Raw genomic sequence first — 17,258 nt, forward strand, 5'->3', positions numbered from 1 at the left:
ATATTTTACACATAATTTAAATATCTTTGTAAGTAAAATTTTACAAATTCGTACCACTGTAGAAAAACTGAAACTTATTACGCACTTTCAGAATTACATAAATGATTGCGCCAATCAAAAAATCTAATTTTTTTGTACTGTGGAATTATTAGAAAAGGCTTAGATAGATCACTTCGTGGTTTGCACTTCGATCTCATGTCCTTTTGTGTCCTAGAAAAGGCTTACTCACAATTTTATAATTTCCTGAAAATATTGGTTTGCAATGTCACAAAAAAAAATGCAATAAAAAATACCGCAGTAATTCTTCATGTACAATTTTTCGGATTTATGGCTATAGCATTTTTTATGCGATTGTATTTATGAATATTAAAAGCTATTTAAATTTTAATTTTTGTCATACATTAAAAATGTTTTTTATGCTACTACTTTTTAAGTTCTTTTTAGGAAATTAATAGTTTTTCAATTTTGCTTTTACGTACTTTTTATGTTACAATGAATTAGTTTACTGCATTTTGTACTCTTTTATTTGTGTTTTGTATTTCGTTACGATTTTTTGTGGACTTATTTTTATCAATTTAATGGTTAATGGCTTGTTTATGTGAGGTGTGAGTATGTGTGTATGTGTGTGTCTCAATATCTACTATTCCCTCTCTCACTTGCTTTAATATTGGTAAATATGGATGCTTACTTAAAAATCCCTGAATATAATTTTGCTTTTCGTAATTTTCCATTTCTTAAATTTTATTTTATTTGCTTTTCGAAATTTCAAATATTTACCGTTCAACCCTGTGTAACTCTCGTTTTTTTTTAAGAATACTTTATTAAAAGTAATGATTGGCGCTTAAAGGTAGTATATTTGTGTAGGGATGTGTATGTGTATGTGTAATCTAATATCTTTTAGATAGTTTTCACAATGGTTGCCAAATATTTTAAATTTTTTAATGCTTTTTCACTTTCTAAATGATTAATCAGCTTTCACAATTAATTTCTTTCAGTTTTACTTTCACAATTTTTAAGATTTATTTTTTGTTTTAAAAGAGAAGAGCGTTGACCACTTTAAGGGCTCTTGCTACTAATCTTTTTAAATCTTTATCCAATTTGTTTCAATTCTAAGTTGTCATATTTTCACAATGGCTTATTTAACATTTTCTTTCATTTGTTTTGCTTTATTTTTCTTTTACTTTCTCTACTGAATTTCCCACCATCGAGCAAAATTATTTTTTTAATTTTTCAGTTTGGTTCAACTGCTTGAAACGGCCACATTTGCATTAAATCCTTATATTTCGCCCTCGTGTTGCGTTTGTGTTTATATTTTATTGCTGCTATTGTTGTTGTTGTGCTATTCGCGATCACTTTTTAGTTTTGCGGCGCTTTGCAGTTGTTGACGGAAAATTCTATTTGTTTGGCAATTCCGGTGGACAGTCAGGTTGGTTGGAGGGATGGGCAGCGCGAAAAGCGGGATTAGCTTCCAGTTCACGATCGATGCGCAAAATGATAGGGTATGGGCGTAGATCGACATGAAATCTATTAAAAAAAAAAAATTTCAATTAAGTTATTTATTTGATAAACCCAGATGATTAGTATAAGAAATGAATGCATTTTATGCCATATACAAAGAGTTGTTTTGAGCACCACAGCTTCTGAATTTCTTTGGCGCCGCAGTAGTCGCTATACAGAAGACACACCTGTACTCACAATAATAGCAGCGCGACATATTGCACGGTTTTGATTATTTTTTATTTTCATTTTTTTGTATGTTTAAATTTAGGAAAATTCATCAAAATTTCATAAAAACTTCAAAAAGTTAGTTTGAGAACTCGAAAATCGTGTTATTTCTGACATTTTTTGCTAGCTGTCTTGTGCACTTTTTCCATAAAAATCGAGCTTCCACTATTTGGTAGTAAATGCATAACATATCAAAACAAAAATAAAACGATCAAAAATCAACTCCATTTTCGAGCCTAATTACACTGGCCCAGTGTTATGTCAAAATTCAATTGACTACAAAACTTCACACCCTGAATTTTTCTAAAAATTCTATCTAAAATATTTGCAATTTTGATTAACATTTTTTGAATTTTTTAAAATTTTGTAAAAGTTAAACATTTTAAATTATGTGGTTTTTGCTGTATTACAATCCATATAGTCATTAATATTTACAAAAAATTGTAACTAAAGATTTTGAAGTTTTGATGAAAACTTTTTGAATTTTTTTTGTATAGTGTATGAAGTTTTTTTGCAGCAGTATTAGCAGTAGTATTTTCTTAAATTTTGTAAAAGTATAAAAGTTTGGACTATTTACAAAAAATTTTGACTAAAAGTTTGAAGATTAAATAAACATGATTTGCCTTTTTTTAATCTTGTGTAAAGTTTTTTTGTAGTACTTAGTAATTTTTTAAATTTCTTAAGAGTATAAAACTTTGAATTATGTGGAACCTATAAATTCATAAATATTTACAAAAAATGTTGACTGAAAAGTTTAAAGTTTAGTGAAAACTTAAATTTTTATATTTTGTACAAAGGTTTGTTGTAGTATGAACTATATTTATATAAAAAAAAAATAAAAATTGTTATAGCTTTGAAACATGACGCGCTCCTATTATTTTGCACACAGATGTGTATACATTTTGTATATTATTGTACTTAGGGGAGAAATAAATCTTTTTGGTCTGGACTGTTAACCCCAAATATATCTTAAAAATGCGTAAAAAATGTTTGCAGAAAATTTGTTGGCTAAAAGGCACTAGGGGTGAGGTAAGATACTTTTAAAGTGTACCTAATATCAAACAATCTGGTGAGCCAAATCCATTGGGGATTTTAGACAAAATATATCTTTAAAAATGTTGGCGAAGTTTCAATTATTAATTTCTGAAAGTAAATAAGAAGTGAAACAAAAAAATGAGAAGTTTTATCTCGTATCAGGTCAAAATTGTTGTTGACAGAGATTTAAACACTAATGTGGTTTCAATGTCTCAAGATAATTGCCACCCGCTGAGGTGATGTTATCATATTCAGATCACTGAAGCTCGATGATGACTCAATGTAAGACCGATCGCGATTTAGCTTGTTATAACGGGTGATCAATTAAGAGGAGTTTTTTTCATTTGCGTTTTTTTTACAGATCGCGCGCGAGTTGTGGCAAACTGTCATCGTGGATTTGTTGAACAGCGTTTGGCATTTCATCATGGAAAGACTCACACCGCAACAACGTCTACAAATTGTTCAACTGTATTATGAAAATCAGCGTTCTGTGACAAATGTTTTTCGTGCACTTAGACCGCATTATGGTCAACATAATCGGCCTGCCTTAAACACTATTCGACATACCATCAACAAATTTGAATCCGAATATTCATTGGTGGATAATTCTCGACCGAATAGACCACGTTCAGCAAGAAGCATTGAGAATATAGCGGCAGTAGCAGAGAGTGTACGTGAAAACCGCGATGAATCGATTCGGCACCGTTCTCAGCAACTTGGACTGTCGTATGGAACAACTTGGTCAATTTTACGGAAGGATCTTCATTTAAAAGCATACAAAATACAGCTCGTACAAGAACTAAAGCCAAATGACCTTCCTGCACGTCACCGTTTTGCTGATTGGGCTCTTGAAAAGATTGAAGAAGATCCGCTGTTTTCGAGCAAAATTTTGTTCAGCGATGAGACGCATTTCTGGCTCAATGGTTACGTCAATAAGCAAAATTGCCGTATTTGGGATGAAGAGCAACCAGAACAGGTTCAGGAGCTACCTTTACACCCAGAGAAAACAACGGTCTGGTTTGGTTTATGGGCTGGTGGAATCATCGGTCCATATTTTTTCAAAAATGATGATGGCCGCAACGTAACTGTGAATGGTGCTCGCTACCGTACCATGATATCGGACTTTTTGCTACCTGAAATTGAATCTAATGATCTCTACGACATTTGGTTTCAACAAGACGGAGCCACTTGCCATACAGCTCGTGAAACAATAACTTTATTGAGAAGTTATTTCGGAGAGCAGCTGATTTCACGTTTAGGACCTGTGAGTTGGCCACCAAGATCTTGTGATATCACACCTTTGGACTTTTTTCTTTGGGGATTCGTGAAGTCCAAGGTCTATGCTGATAAACCAGCTACGATTGAAGCTCTGGAAGCCAACATTACGCGTGTTATTCACGACATACCAGTCGAAATGCTCGAACGAGTGATTGAAAATTGGACCTTCAGAATGGACCACCTTAAGCGTAGTTGCGGCCAACATTTGAATGAAGTCATATTCAAAAAGTAAATGTCAAAGAATGTCCTTTCAAATGATAAATAAAGGTTTTGAACATAATTTACATTTTTGTTTTTTTTTAACTATTGAAAAAAGCACCTCATGATTGATCACCCGTTATAATATTTACTAATGTCCTCAAAATTTGTTCTTGACCCTCAGTCTCTACCATTTATGAATTGGCACGAGGGAAACTTTTGGACGATGGGTCAATCGAAACGATTGTCATGACCGGCTTAATAGCCAATTAGGTTTCCCCGTGTATTTGATGGGTTTCGAAAGAAATCATCTACTATTAACTGCTTTCATTGCGCTAAGCACTTAATTCGGATCTGTACGCTTAATAACTGACCAGATTGAGAAGGCGATCTACCAGAAGTGGCGAATAAGAAGGGGTTTTGTAACCAAGGTGGCACCAGGCTGCTGACGTTTCAAAAGTAACAAGTTCTATCGCACACGTTGTATAGTTCGGACCTGGAATCAAGCGATTATCACCTTTTGAAGTATTCGCAAAATGTCTTGTATGGCATTAACCAGGCCTCAATAGAGGTTTGTGAAAATGAACCGGTCAAGTTTTTTTTAGTAATGGGAACGATACAACTTCTTCAATAATGAAATTATGAATTATTAATGAAATTAGAACATATTTGATCTAATTGTTGCGTACATCTATTCTTGGACGTTTGGCTAATTTTTTAGTTTTATTGTGCTTCAGCGCGGCGGGTGGTCTTTTTTAGTAGAGAAATACTGCTGGAGGTTTAGCATTGCCTGCCAAGGGAGAACCGCTTTTAGAGAAAACTTTTTCCATAATTTATTAGTTTATGCCCTCGGTGAGTTTCAAATCCGAAACGGAGTCTCAAACAAACCTATCCAGCCACTTGAAAATGAGCGGCCTCTTTTTTCTCTTTTAGGCTGTTACCAGTTGAGAGCTACACATCGTAGTCGCCGCGATAACAGCTGCTAGTCATAATTTTTTCATTTATAACTTAAAAATTAAGCGAGAAAAATTTATATAAAGACAGTTAATAGAGTATACAGAAGGTTGAATATTTTCAAATTTTGAAGGCAGTGTCTAGTTATAACTTTATGACTTTTTTGTCTCATTGTAAGTTTTACCAAAAAAAGTTAGCAACTTTTACCAAGCGGCGACAAAACGTACATATTGTTTTCTTGACACAAAGAGCTTTTGGTATTTTTTTTTGCTAATGGACAGCACCTGTCGTTGAAGAGTGGGTTGCGGATTTGAACTGTGGCGGAAATATTAAATGCAGCTCCCTGAATATACCCTGACTTTAACTTTATTTCCACGAAGCTGGAATTTTTGCTCAATATGATCTTGAAGCAGTCGTGTAAAAAAAAATTCAGGTTCAGAAACAGAACTACCATCTTCTCTAGATATTTATGTGCATATGTTTGTAAATACGCACCTTCTTGCATTGAAGACCTGTGGCACCAGGCAACAATCAGCCATGGAAATTTCATCGCCCACGCAGTACTTGCCAGCCGAGGTGGATAATGCTTTTTCGACAGCGCGGAAACCGCGTGTTATCCAATGTTGTGCCCATTCCTTTTTCTTCTCCTCACCGACATGAATGAGCACAATTAGATTTTGCAACGGCTGTATACCTGAACAGATGATTTCGACGATTTCACGCACTTTTGCACGTTTGTGAACATCCTGTGGCAACAATGGGCGTTGGGGGCGCGTCTCTTCCAAGTAGTGCATAATAGCTACCGACTCTATGAGTGTGTGACCATCTGCGTAAAAGCAAGACACATGAAAAATTATATTATTTTTTTGTTTAGGCTAAACTTATTTCACTTTTCACTTACCTATCTGCAGTGCCGGCACCTGCTCCATCGGATTTACCTCACGATATTCATTGCAATGCTGTTCACCTCCCGACTTGATTAAGCTGATGGGTTTGATGTCATATGGTATCTCCTTCAAATTGAGAGCGATTCGCACCCGCCATGAGCAGGAGCTGCGCCAATACGAATAAAGTATTGGCTTCGGTTCCGTGATCAACGTTATCAGATTTTTGTCGTCAAGAAGACAAGAATTAGACATTTTTGGTTTTTAAATATTGAATGGTGTTAATAATAATACACTAATAATAAGATAGCACGATAGTACAGCGAACAAACTATTGTTGCCTTAACTTCATACCAAGGACTGGCTAAGTTTGCGATAGCGTTAAATAGTTGGCTCTAAATTTTCCTTTGTTTTCGACTTAGTTGAATTTAATTCGTTTATATTAATATGCACGTACGAGAAGCGGCTGATAATACCGCCACCTAAAGCACTTAGCGATGACTCTTCATCTGTTTACTGATAACTCATTGTTACTATAAAAAGAACCCCGTATTTGTTATAGGGTACATTAACACTTACCCCTGGAACCAGCAACAATACTATGTCTAAGGAAACGGGAAATTATCGTCATTTAGAGCACCACGCTGTGGTAAAATTCCTGCTAAAGAAGGAAATACACCTAAACAAATTAAACATTTTTGATTCTGAAGATTATGAACTAGGGTAAAAACAGTGATCTACTATTTCAACAAGAAAGATAAACCTGTGAAAACGAATGCAACTGGCTTCCCAGTGACCGTAGTTATATATATATATAATTGGCGCGTACACCCGTTTTTGGGTGTTTGACCACGCTCCCCTTCCTATTTGTGGCGTGGGTCTTGATTTTGTTTCAGTTTAAAGCCGACTCCGAACGGCATATATTTTTATGAGGAGCTTTTTCATGACAGAAATACACTCTGAGGTTTGCCATTGCCTGTGGAGAGGCGAGCGCTACTAGAAAAATATTTTTCTTAATTTTAATGCTTCACCGAGATTCGAACCTACGTTCTCTCTGTGAATTCGGAATGATAGTCATGCACCAACCCATTCAGCTAAGGCGGCCATCAGGGACAATAGTTACCATGTCCAAAAAGTCCAAAATTAGTATTGGCCAAGGGAATAACTAAATTGTGGTAGACGGCAAAATAAACTTTAGATTAGCAAAGAATGATTTGCAAAGATTTTACAAAAAGCAAAATAGTGCGCGTTGAGTACCGTGAATGGCAATTTCGTTGGCGGTCGTAGAAATAACAGAAATTATAGAAATTTCATAAAGGGAACTAATGTGCAACTTGACTGCTGATCTTGAGACAACGATGTATATCATCTCTTACTGTCGATCTCCAAACTTGAATCCTTCCTGCGGTGAAATTTTTAACCCGAGCTAAAGACTGGGTACCTAACAAAGTGGGAAACCCCAGTGGAAAGAAAACAAAATAAGGGGTGATCTAGCTTTCCTAGAGGAAGGTTAGCATTCATTGTCACGAATCCACAGTGGAAACAATGGTCTGCGTAATACCGTAGTGTTAATGATGGTAATGTTTTCAATGGCACTAAGACATTATATTCTCGATGTGGAAAATTTAGTTTACTTGAGGTGGACTACAATGAAAAAAAAAATACACTAATTCACTATCTGCGTTCGGCTGTGAACTTATCGGCTGGTCCTCGCATTGAGGGGGGGAGGGGATTGTATAGGGAGATCATGTATCAACGTAAACATATATATGTCATCTAAATGTACATATGTATGTATGGTATATGCATATGACCCGGCACAACTGGTTTATTTGCTTTACTGCCAGTTTCATACATACTTTCCTAAGATTTCGAGTTCTCTCTTCATTATTCTGTTTTCTTGCTTATGCAAATTTAGAAACAAACCGGTAAAATATTAATATGTATTTACATTTGTATGTATGTATGTATGCAGGTACATATATTAAGGTATACTACCTCTTTTTCCCTCGAAATTATAAAATTCATTGTATTTAGAGAATTTCGTCAAAATATTTCGGGCAAATATTAGTATTTATGTAAACTGAACTGACTTGGCAGCAGCTCCAAAAATCGAGTATTTTATAATGAAATTAGTTTTTAAAAATAATTTTGCTAAAAAAATCACCTCAGGTGATAGAAGAGTTTCAGCTTGAAAGTCTGCAGTTTTTTTTTTTTTTGTAGAATCAAAATAGTGATATTTGCAACAAAAAAATGGAATGTGAATGAGTTAATTTTTTAAGCAATTAAAATAATGATTTTTAGAATTCCAAGCTTATTTGAGCTTCGCTAATTTTTTCGTTATTAAAAACAAAAAACGATTTTTGGAGGTATTTTCAATTCACGTAAGATTTAATATTTTTCGGAAATATTTTGGCAGAACTCTTAATGTATATAAGTACTGTCATAGTTGTAATCAATCGGAGAAAAAGGAAACTATCTTCCACTTCTTCTGTGAAAGCCCTGCCGTATGAAAGGTGTGGATGTTAGCCTTTGGTAAACCGCTGTTTGAAGGCTTTAAAGAGCTGCTTGGTATATACGTCTAGAGCATTTTAAAGTTTCTCAATCGCACAGACTTCATATAGTCCTGAAGGAATATCCCGTAAAACTTGTTGACAGCGAGGATGTAGCAACAAAATAGGCGGAAGAGCCAGTTGGATTCCTAGAGAATCACCACTTCAACCAACTCACCAACCAAAATATAAAGATTTGAATGTTCCGATAAAAAAACTGCACCTATTTTTTTGAGGCACCCTAATGTAAGTACTAGAAATACCGCTAAGAAATTGAGAGATTCTTGGCTTATTACTTTTAGTTACTCGTCCATACACGTGCTGTGTATTTCCAAACAGTTTATAGGATGTAAACATGGTAATAGTATTCCATTGCATATTGAGTAGTCAAATTGTCAGCAATATTCAATATTCCTCATTTAAATTTGTATAATGGAAGCTGTTTTTTGATAGAGATTGGTCGATGTAGACCGGTTGTGGCGGCAATGTGGATTTGGCGCCGTTTTCTATTTTGTTACTTATTGTTCAGTCGTTGATGCCAATTTTTACATCGCTGGACTCTTTCTTCTGGGGTTTTCTGAAGACGAATCGATGCCATCAAACCGAAATGTCTATGTTTATCCCTATGTATCATATATTAATTCAAGGTCGACCCAATTCAGGGAATTGCTCAAATTCAGTGAGAACTTCATAGCAGAATCATTAAAAATTTTACATTTCCAGCTGTGCCACCGTACGAAACTACGACGGAAATGTGAACTATATAATTTTCCGTACATAATGGCATACATGGGCCTTTGAAACAAACACAACTTCTTTAACAACTCAAATGCAGGATGTCTTATTGGAAAATCGTCAAGTGACTAAAAGAGATTAAGTAGCAGCCCTAGCCGTCTCATTGGACAGTGTAGCCAATATTTTGATTGAATTATTGGGTTTCAGAAAGCTGTGCGCACAATGAGGGCCGTAATTGCTAACAATGGAACAAAAACAAATTCTAATGCGAATTTCTTAGCAACATTTGGAGCATTTTCGATTTTGTGGATTTTGTACATCGATTCATCACTAGGGATGAGACTTGAGTCTATCGCCATGATCCTAAATTACAAAAAGAGGTTAAAAAGTGGTGTGGACCTGGTTCTTCGGCTCCGAAACGAGTGCGCGTCTAGTAATCGACCAAGAAGGTGTTAGCGTCGGTTTTTGTTTTAGATGCGAAAGGAATTTCGTTCGTGAATTACTTGCAAACTGGTAAAACAATAAATTCTGAATATTTTTGTAACCTTTTAGACCAGCTGAAGGAAAAAATTCGTGAGAAAGAACCAGTTTGGAAAAGAAAGAATTACTTTTTATTAGGACAATGCACCGTGTCACAAGAGCATTTTGGGATCGGCTAAAATCAACAAGATTTTGTCCATCTGTTTCCAGACCTAAAACAATTCCTGCGTGGAAAGCGTTTTTCATCAAATTTTGAGATCATAACAGCTGTGCAATCATGTTTTGCAGTCCTACCAGATTCTCACTGCAGGGATGGAATTCTTTTTCTCATCACAACAAATTGAAGAAGTCCATTCTTTTGCATAAAATAACAAAGTTAGGGGGGGGAAACGCAAAAACAGCGTTGGCAAAAGTATGCAATCCATATAAAAATAACTTACTATAATGTGAAAGCTTTACTTAATCCTAAATATTCTTGCATTTTAGTACTTAGTTGGTTCATCGTGAGCACCTCCAACCGCATGAAGTCAAAGCGGCACCGAGACAACTAAATTTTGTCAGCTCTGCAAATGCTATAGTGTTGGAGGCTTTCTGTTTTCTTCTAATTTTGTGTTCGAAAATTTACCGTTAATGCTCAATAATATATAAATCTGTACTTTGCGGTGGTGAGTTTAATTGCCTTGGTGCATACATAGTAATGCAGCCAATCCTTAACAATCCTGTCTTATTAAAAGACCCAAACTGCACCAAGTTCCAAATCATTGACTGAAGGATTCAAATTATGTTCCAGTAAATATTTGTATTTATAACGATCAATTGTACTACAACCCTCAATAAATGCTATTCTATTCCAACTCCAGATGCCGCAACAGCTTCCCAAAATATAACGTTGTCGCCACCAGCTTGAAAGTTGATACTAAATTTTTGGATGAAGTGCAGTATTTTTTTTTCTTCAAGCTTTTCACCCTTCCATAGTGGCTAAATATATTAAACTTTGATTCGTTTGTGAACAAAACTTTTTGCCAAGAATCCATCCCCTTTTCTATATTTCTTTCTTTCTTTTTAAGCTCAGCTTAGTTTACTCCAGTTAAACCAGAAGACGTTGTTAAGGAAATAAACAAAATGAAGCTTAAAAGGTCACTTATATTTGTTTTAATTACGGCTGAAATCTTTCGTAAACTGCCAAAAAATTGCATTGTCTATTTGACCAGTATATTTAGCAAGTGCTTCAGTTTTAGGTACGCACCCCCAACGAAGTGTCCTCCTACAGGCCAATATCTCTATTACCACATATGCCGAAGCTTTTGAAAATGGGTTCTTCCATGAAGGGTTGTTCCAAAAGCTCAAGTGCCATGCTGCCAACACAATATTATGAGGTGCTCTAGCCATATCTTAATGATAGGTATTTTGCGCAAAACACGAAAAAAGAACTATTTTTTCCTGCTTCAACGGGGTGAGGTTATGAATAACAGGTTAGGTTAAGTTCGGGTTACGTTCCGCCGATTCCATTTTATGAAAAATACTTTTTAAGAGAATGTGAAGAACAATTTTATTTTTTCCATTGCTATTTTCGAAAAACCCCAATTTGCAAACAAAATGCAAAGCAGAAAAATCGGCAGTTTCGTATATTTTACCAATCTTGCCAAGCTTAATAAGCTTTTGCACAAAAAATGGAGAATCCTGCAAATACTTGCGGAAACATATAAAATAATGAAAATAAGCTTCTTTAAAGCGGTCAATGAACTCCTCGTACACGCATGCTAATGTAAGTACGTAATATCTAGCAATAGATACACACCCACACTTACTAATGACGTTCCATATTCGAAATAATAAGCCTATTGATGGCACGCTTTTCCCAACTGTGTCGCACCCCAAGGTCGGGTCATTGACCTTTTTTGTTTAACGAATAGGGAGCGCTTTGCACAAGGACATTCACCTCGCTTATACAGCCGCTAAATTAGTAAGAGTAAGCGGTAGGCTCAGTTAAGTTTTGAGTGAAACTCACATTCAACAATACTTAGCGGTGCGCGCCCTCCATCATTTGTTGTTCATTGATTTGTTTGCCTTTAATGCTCTTCCAGCTGGTCTACCGATTCAATGTTATGTTGATAAAAACGCACGCCAATGAGCATAATATCAAAATATTAGGGAGAGGGGAGTTCTTATGGAAGAGTAACATTTTGAAGGAAAAGAAGATTGAGGAGAGTATGAGCGGCGGACACGTGCCATTTTGGGAGCACCTATTATGCAGCGGGAAGGCATATGTGTGAGTTGCAATGAGAGTGTGGTGAATGTGGTTATTTACTGAAGCAATGGAAAGAGAATAAAAGCCCTAAAAGAGCCTGCAAAAGGTAAAAGCTTTTTGAAATGCTGTGTAGCATGTATTTCTTCTAAGAAGAAGCATGGCACAAAAACTGTAGCATAAAAATCATTTGTAGAGAAAAATCGAAATGCAAAAGGGGCTCGATTTAAACTTGTTGTTATTGCATATTGCATAAATTCATTGCACAAGTATTATTTCCATCACTTCTCACATTTCTTCTTCTTACCTCAGTACTAATCCTTATGTTTTGGAGATTGATATTCAAATGAAGAGAATATCGATAAGATAAAATCTCGTCCAAAAATTGTAAATTGTAAATTGTAGTACACTCAAATTATAATAAACTCAAAGAAATGAACTAAAAACTGTTGTAAGAAAATTATGTGATCAGATCAGATCTATGAACGTCATAATTAAAATCGAATCACTTGATCTGGTATAATGTAATGGGGAGAGAACTCTTGCATTAACAACATGCAAACGAAAAGATATTTCCAATATCCACAAAGTATGGAACAGCGAACCCAAAGCATATTTCTAGGCCGTGAATTGTAGCAATCCAAACGCGATCCTCTGCCACGTATTTGTTATTATTATTTTATTGTAAGTTTGCCGCGTGCAATGTGATTACTCTTGCACTCTTGCATATTTTAGTGTAGGGTTTTTGTATTTCAGGATATTGTACAATGGTGCTATACATAAAGAATCCCTAGTCTTCCCACAACAATCGGTTCTACATTACCGGAGCGACCCTAATTTATATCCGGCCAAGGCATTCCTCAAATAATTATGGGGAATTTGTATACCATTACAACAACAAGAAAGATGTATTAGGCCATATCCCCTCATCGCGTCATCGCGTCATCGCGTGTATCGCATTAATGAAAATCATATTGCTCCGGATCCTGTTCTAGAGAATAAAGTAAGTAATGTGGTGCCACATACATATATAGGGTGATCAGATTGGAGGTACTTTCTCCAATAGGGTTTTTTGACAGATCACGCGTGACTACTGTCATACTAAATACACACTTTTTTCAGTATTCATTGTCATTTCAATTGTATTACGAAAATCGACAGTTTGTGTAAAGTGTTCATCGCGCACTCAGGCCAACTTAAGGTGTACATAAGCGTCCCGCGATGAGGCCCATTTTTGGCTCAAGGGCTACGTCAATAAGCAAACTTATTTAGGCTGAAAAGAAACCCGAAGCCATTCAAGAGCAGCCATTATATCCATTGAAAACAACCGTTTGGTATGGCGCATTGGCTGGAGGAATCATCAGCCCACATTTCTTCAAAGTCGAAGCTGGCGCCCATGTAACAATGAATGGCGCTATCGCGCCAAGGCTTTTTAATGCAGTGATGTCGGAAATTGAAGCTCGTGATCTCCACATTATTTGGTACCAATAAGACGGCTCTAATTGCCATACAGCCCATTAAACCGTTTATCTCCCGTCTCGGACCAGTGGACTGGCGACCAAGATCGTGTGATATCACACCTTTGGACTGTTATTTGTGGGGGTTTGTAAAATGTTAATGGAAAACTCTTTGTGGAAAAATCAGCTTCGATTGAGGCATTGGAAACCGACATTACTAAAGTTATTCACGAGATACCGACCGAGGTTCTCCAGCGACTCATTCAAAATTGGTGTTTACGGTGTTTATTTCAATTTAAAATCCGATACCTCTAAATTGATAGCACTTTATGTATGTTTCTATGCCAATAAATAGAAATATGAAAAGTGATGCCCATTAACAAATTTTGCGGGTTGGAACATATTGTCATATTAGTTTCATAGTTTATTTTCGAAGAATTCCTTTTAAATTAAGAAACAAACAAACCGAAAAATTTTGTCTTAGTCTTAGTATTTTATTTAAAATGTTCAATAATATTGATATTGATTAATAAGTTAAAATTAGTATATATTAAATAATAAAAAAATTGTCCTATTCACCTTCTTATTACTTTTTTATTTAATATGAAGTTGGCAACCATATTCCGGCATAAAAGCTACGAGGGTTGGTTATCTAGCACATAATTTGCAAACTTTTAGGATACTCACACTCAAGTAAGTCCCGCATAGTCAACAGATTGGTATGGGAGAACAGCTGTCGAGGTCTGAGGAAATATCCAATTGTTATTTTTGCCGCAAGATTTGTGTTAGCGGTTTGAGTGATATGGCACATGCGCAAATGCAGAACAATTTACTAAATATAAGTATACAACATGGAAAAATTCATTAAATGCGCAAGCTAAGCGACTAAACGGTGATGCCACAATATAATCGGAACTATTTTTCATTTAATAAAGCATTGACAAACTTTTAAAGTAAAAGACAACTTTCGCCATGCCACGATTAAACTGTGGTGATATAGTTCATCACCAAGGACTGATAAAAACGAAGCACCTGGTTGCACTAAGAAAGAATTAATGGTAGAAAGTCATAAAGAACTGCAATTTGGCACAAGCCAATAAATCAGTAGAGCCTATTTGATTTTTTTAATAAGTTATTACAGTTCTTTAATAGTTTTTGCTAACTATTTTCTTTTAATTTTCATCATATCTGCACTAAGTGTTTTCTATATAAAATAAAAGTGTCATAGGTCTACTGTAGAGTCAGCTATCTGACCAATGTACCTTGCATGTCCCCTTCCAAGTCGTAACTTTTGAACTTAAATTCGTAAAATATTCAAATAGCATCCGATATTATTGCCAAAGCGCATATTTTAACAAAAACAGTACAAATCATAGTCCCAGATAGATGCAAACACTCGGAAAAACGGACCAAATTTCAAGAATGCTCGCAACTTTTAATCAGACTTTCCCAACTTTCTCGTTATTATTATTTATCACACACCCGCTTTTTCTATTTAAAAAAATGCACAGCGTAAATGGTAGCCACTTACATAAAATTTGTACGAAAATTGACAAAAAATTATGTGTGGATCATTTAAAAAAATGTTACTTAATTTTTTAGAATTTTTTTTGGGATTTGCTGTTTTTAATAATACTTGGGGAAAAAGAAATCCATTACTTTCTCGGTAGCTTACTGTAGTGATCGATATCTCGTAAAGTATCGATTAAGCAATTCAAAGTTATGCTCATTGTCAGGGTGACATTTCACACTAAAAACAAAATATTTTGCTGTTTTTTGTTTGATCCATTTAGTTTTAAGTTACAGGGTGTTCACAATGCAATTTTTATTGATTTTGTTACGTGCAATTTTGATTTCGTCGATTCGGTTCAGGCATTTTTGATGTTAGAAATGACGGAAATAATCCAAGTTGACATGGCATGTTAGTAGTCGTAGCATCGTTCAGGAGCTAAAGATCGGCCATAGAATAGTTTTAAACTATTTGCGCAAAAATAATGGATTTATTTTTCCCCAAACTAATGTATGTATGTAAATTTGATTGACATGTGAAAAATATATTATTTTCGAATAAAATTGTATAACTCATTAATAAAATTCGTATATGCAGATAAAATATTATATTATATCATGCCCTTTGGTGAAATCTCCCATTAAAATTATTGCCGCTCAAAAGTCTGGTAACGCTCACCTACAAAAATTACTCGGTTTTGGGGTGAGAACTTAAGAGCATGGAATGAGTGATTTTCGCCAATCGAGTTTCTTAAGAGAAAACTGCAAAAAAAAGGTAAAAATATCTACAAACGTTTTAAATAAAACGCAGCGCGAAACAACAAGAAAGCAAACTTGATAAATGTTATTGCATTAATTTCACACTCCCTGCGGCTGGAGCGAGTGGGATGGGTGTATGCTAACGTGGGTATGTGTGACAAGTTTGCTCGTTGTACTTTTCATATATCGGCTATCGCAGATTTTAAACTACTAAATATATGTATATATGCATATGGGCATATATGTATAAGTGCACATGAAGGCATCTACTGCAAACTTACCTTTGCTATGGCCGACAAGGACATAGCGTTGTGATGGTACTTTGAATAGTTAATTTTGAAGCCGTTTGTAACACACACACGCACTAATAAAAGCAAATCGCACAGAAAAAAGCTGTGATGCTCCTTTCTATATGGCTTCTTTTTTTTCCTTTTACGATACCCCTAAAGATATGCAGCCTCAATTATAATTTATGAATACAAACGGTTCTGCTAAATTATAACCAACACAACAATTTCTCACGTCCACCAACGTTTAACGTTCACTTTCAATTGGCAGAATACACTACAAAAGCACAGCCGACGAGCCTGCGTAACAAGGGAGTCGAATTGAATCAGCACAAGCCAGCTGCACGTATTGCATTAAATTGTATAGGGTACACTCTGACTAATGTTAATGTTGGCTGCAGCAAAGCTTTTCGCATTCAACCATAGTTTCTAATTTTAAAAATTTAATTCTTAGTTTCAACTGATTTTTTACGACTTTCACTTTCGCTTCAATTGATTTTTCCAAAATTTCCAAATTTTTGATTTTGCCACTACCGCTACCTGTATCTGCTAACGCCAACGTGAGTCCTTTCCCAATATTTCAAATGCTGGGGCAAGAACAATGCCACACTTTGCCAGTCGTTGTGAGTTGCCGCAAGCGAAAATGCTACAAACTTTCTGGACTGATGGTTAACAACACACTGACAATGCAAAAATATACCAAGTGTTGCCGGCTGAGCAAAGCAAACCACATAATGAGCATCAAAGCAGCAGCAGCAGGCAAAGCCCATGTGCACACGTGTACGCATACACTCAAGTATGCACACCAATACACTTGCACACCAATACAGTTGTCCTTTACCGTCCTTTACATCAATTCTTTTGTTAGCTATTCACTGAGCGCTACTGAAGGACAACCAATGTGGATAGCCGCGGAGACCGCATACTCGTAGTCTACACACAGCCGAAAGCTTCATCTAAAGAGCGTACAGTGAGAATTCTTGTGGAGTGCGTGTGTGAGTAAAGGGTGAATGGTGAGTTGTGAAAAGCTTTGCATTTTGAAAGTCTTGGCTCTTATTAACTTAAATACATATAAAGTTTGGGAGCCACTGAAAAACAAGTTTATAAGCTTTCCCACTGGGCTTAAATAACATATCGGAAACTGCTTTTATATTTTAGTT

The 17,258-nt window shown here is 35.6% G+C and overlaps 1 protein-coding gene across 2 annotated transcripts; it reads right to left on the reverse strand.

Annotated features, from left to right (window-relative positions):
- Window positions 1-798: 798 nt before the first annotated feature.
- On the reverse strand, window positions 799-16,766 carry LOC129235673 (probable maleylacetoacetate isomerase 2). Of its 2 annotated transcripts, XM_054869650.1 has the most exons (4): window positions 16,093-16,766; window positions 6,092-6,269; window positions 5,686-6,016; window positions 799-1,524 (listed from the first exon to the last, which is right to left on the reverse strand). In XM_054869650.1, exons 1-4 carry the CDS (start codon window positions 16,114-16,116, stop codon window positions 1,395-1,397), a joined length of 663 nt encoding a protein of 220 aa, XP_054725625.1. In that variant the 5' UTR covers window positions 16,117-16,766; the 3' UTR covers window positions 799-1,394. The 2 variants fall into 2 exon arrangements, with proteins under 2 accessions (XP_054725625.1, XP_054725624.1); XM_054869649.1 differs by lacking the exon at window positions 16,093-16,766 and having other exon boundaries at window positions 6,092-6,497.
- Window positions 16,767-17,258: the final 492 nt, after the last annotated feature.

This window comes from Anastrepha obliqua, chromosome 1 (assembly GCF_027943255.1).
Source record: "Anastrepha obliqua isolate idAnaObli1 chromosome 1, idAnaObli1_1.0, whole genome shotgun sequence".
Taxonomy (NCBI): domain Eukaryota; kingdom Metazoa; phylum Arthropoda; class Insecta; order Diptera; family Tephritidae; genus Anastrepha; species Anastrepha obliqua.